The sequence below is a fragment of the Sciurus vulgaris genome (assembly GCF_902686455.1).
Source record: "Sciurus vulgaris genome assembly, chromosome: 11".
In the NCBI taxonomy this organism is placed as follows: domain Eukaryota; kingdom Metazoa; phylum Chordata; class Mammalia; order Rodentia; family Sciuridae; genus Sciurus; species Sciurus vulgaris.
The window spans coordinates 24,495,117-24,497,403 of NC_136472.1; the positions used below are offsets into that span (position 1 = coordinate 24,495,117).

At 38.4% G+C, this 2,287-nt stretch overlaps 1 protein-coding gene across 1 annotated transcript; it reads right to left on the reverse strand.

Moving 5' to 3' along the window:
- Positions 1–352: 352 nt before the first annotated feature.
- Positions 353–1,624, reverse strand: LOC306639799 (olfactory receptor 4C16-like; the record flags this gene model as incomplete). Its single annotated transcript, XM_079103527.1, has 1 exon — positions 353–1,624. The coding sequence occupies exon 1, from the start codon at positions 1,271–1,273 to the stop codon at positions 353–355; it is 921 nt and encodes a 306-aa protein (XP_078959653.1). The 5' UTR covers positions 1,274–1,624.
- Positions 1,625–2,287: the final 663 nt, after the last annotated feature.

Consider the following 2,287-nt stretch of genomic DNA (forward strand, 5'->3'; position numbering starts at 1 on the left):
TCCAAACTAGGATTAAAACTGGTCATCTAAGGGTCAGGAGCATAACTCATCAGTAAGGAAATTGAATGTTATATTACAGTTCAAAGGGGTAGCCAGGTTAGTGGAAAATAAAAAGACTCTAAAAAGTCTCTTGGAAAAATATTATCTGAATACTCTATCTCTGACATAATAAAAACATGACTTAAGAATTAATATGTTCTATTAACTAAAAAACAAATTAGAATCCCAAACATATGCAATGATAGTAAAATACATTCACAATATTGAGACATGATTGTATTCAATATCTGTACTTATTCATCAAATCACAACTAAATAAGTATTAGACTTGGCCCTCAATTCATCCCTTGCTTTAGGATGCAGTTTTAACATGCCACAGCTTTCTCATGGCATTTTTCACTTCTGCATTCCTCAGTGTGTAAATCGGAGGGTTGAGCAATGGTGTTCCAATGGTATAAAACACAGCTATCATCTTATCTATGGGGAAGGTGGTTGCAGGTCTTGTGTATATAAATATGCAAGGGACAAAGAACAAGATGACCACGACAATGTGAGAGATGCAGGTGGAGAGGGCCTTTCTCCTCCCTTCGGCACTGTGGTTTCTCAGAGAATGCAAGATGATGATGTAGGAGAACATCAGCATGATAAAACTCACTGTACAAATGGCCCCACTGTTGGACACCAGGAGTAGGTTGGTCACATATGTGTCTGTACAGGCGAGCTTCAACAAGGGTTCCAAGTCACAGAAGTAGTGATCGATTTCATTGGGACCACAGAAAGGCAAACGCAAGGCAAGAAAAATCTGAACTAAAGAATGCACACAGGACCCCACCCAGGCCACAGCCACCAACACACTACAGACCCGGCAGCTCATGATGGTCATGTAGTGTAGGGGCTTACAGATGGCCACATAGCGGTCAACTGCCATGAGGATGAGGATGAAGATCTCCAGGCAGCCAAAGAAATGCAATGAAAAGACTTGGATTATGCACTCACAGAAAGAAATAGTGCTCTTCTTCAAAAGGGCATCCACAATTGTTCTAGGAGCTATGGAAGTAGAGAAGCAGGTATCAGATAAGGATAAATGGAAAAGGAAGAAGTACATTGGACTGCCGAGTGCCCGACTGGTCTTGATGGTGGTGATAATGAGCAAGTTACCCAGCAGAGTCCCCAAATAGAAAAGCAAAAATGTGACAAATACTATTTTCTTCCTAAATGGATCTTGTGTCAACCCAAGTAGGATGAACTCAGTCACATTATTGTTCAGCTGCATGATTTCATGAATGCGGAGAAGGGGCAAGTGTGAGATGATCTATCTGCAAAAGAGAATGGATTTCATTTATGGTGTGTTCTGTTAAGTTATGGAATATTTTGAGCAAAATAGTTCATGGTGCTCTGTATGATTATGAGATATTCAAAGCCAATATAACATTAATCTTTGGTACCTTCCAGATATGATTTCTTAATAAGTCATCTAACACTTGAGTCCTCAACCTCTGTACTTGACTTAGTAGGATGTCATTTTTAAATAAAGATTTTAATATGATGCTTTCCTACAAAATTCTTCAAATACAACTCTTCCTTATCTGTGGCAAAATTCTAAATAATTTTGCTCCTTATATATAACACCACATTGATATTTACTTTATTTTTTTTCCATATCAAAAACATGGCAGGCCTGGTAGGGTGGTGCATACCTGTAATCTCAGCGGCCCTGTAGGCTGAAGCAAGAGAATTTTGAGTTCAAAGCCAGCCCCAGCAACAGAAAGGTGATAAGCAACTCAGTGAGACCCTCTCTCTAAATAAAGTAGGGATGAGGATGTGACTCAGTGGTTGAGTGCCCCTGAGTTTAATCCCTGGTAGCCCCCTCCCGCAAATCATGGCAGTATGCTTGCATGGTGTAACACACAACATTTAGGAAAGTTTTATTGCCATTGGAGTTCATGATGAAAACGTAAATTCACATAGTACCCTCAAACCCATATAATTACTTACATGGGTTTATGTATGATAGATACCATATTTATTAAACTTATTTACAAAAATGTGTGTGATTTATAGCTACATAATATTTCTACTTCTCTGCCTATTTCCCAAAATATATGCCAGCTTGAAAATGATTCTGTTCAGCCTTCAAGCATCTTTAAAATATTTGGCATTTAACATATAAAAGGAACTGAAATGAATGCTTTTCCATGGTTTGTTACAACTCAAAGACTCCAATTATATTTTTATTTCTCCCATTTCTGCCAAGTAATGTTAGAGCCCTCAGAGTCCCAAAAGACAT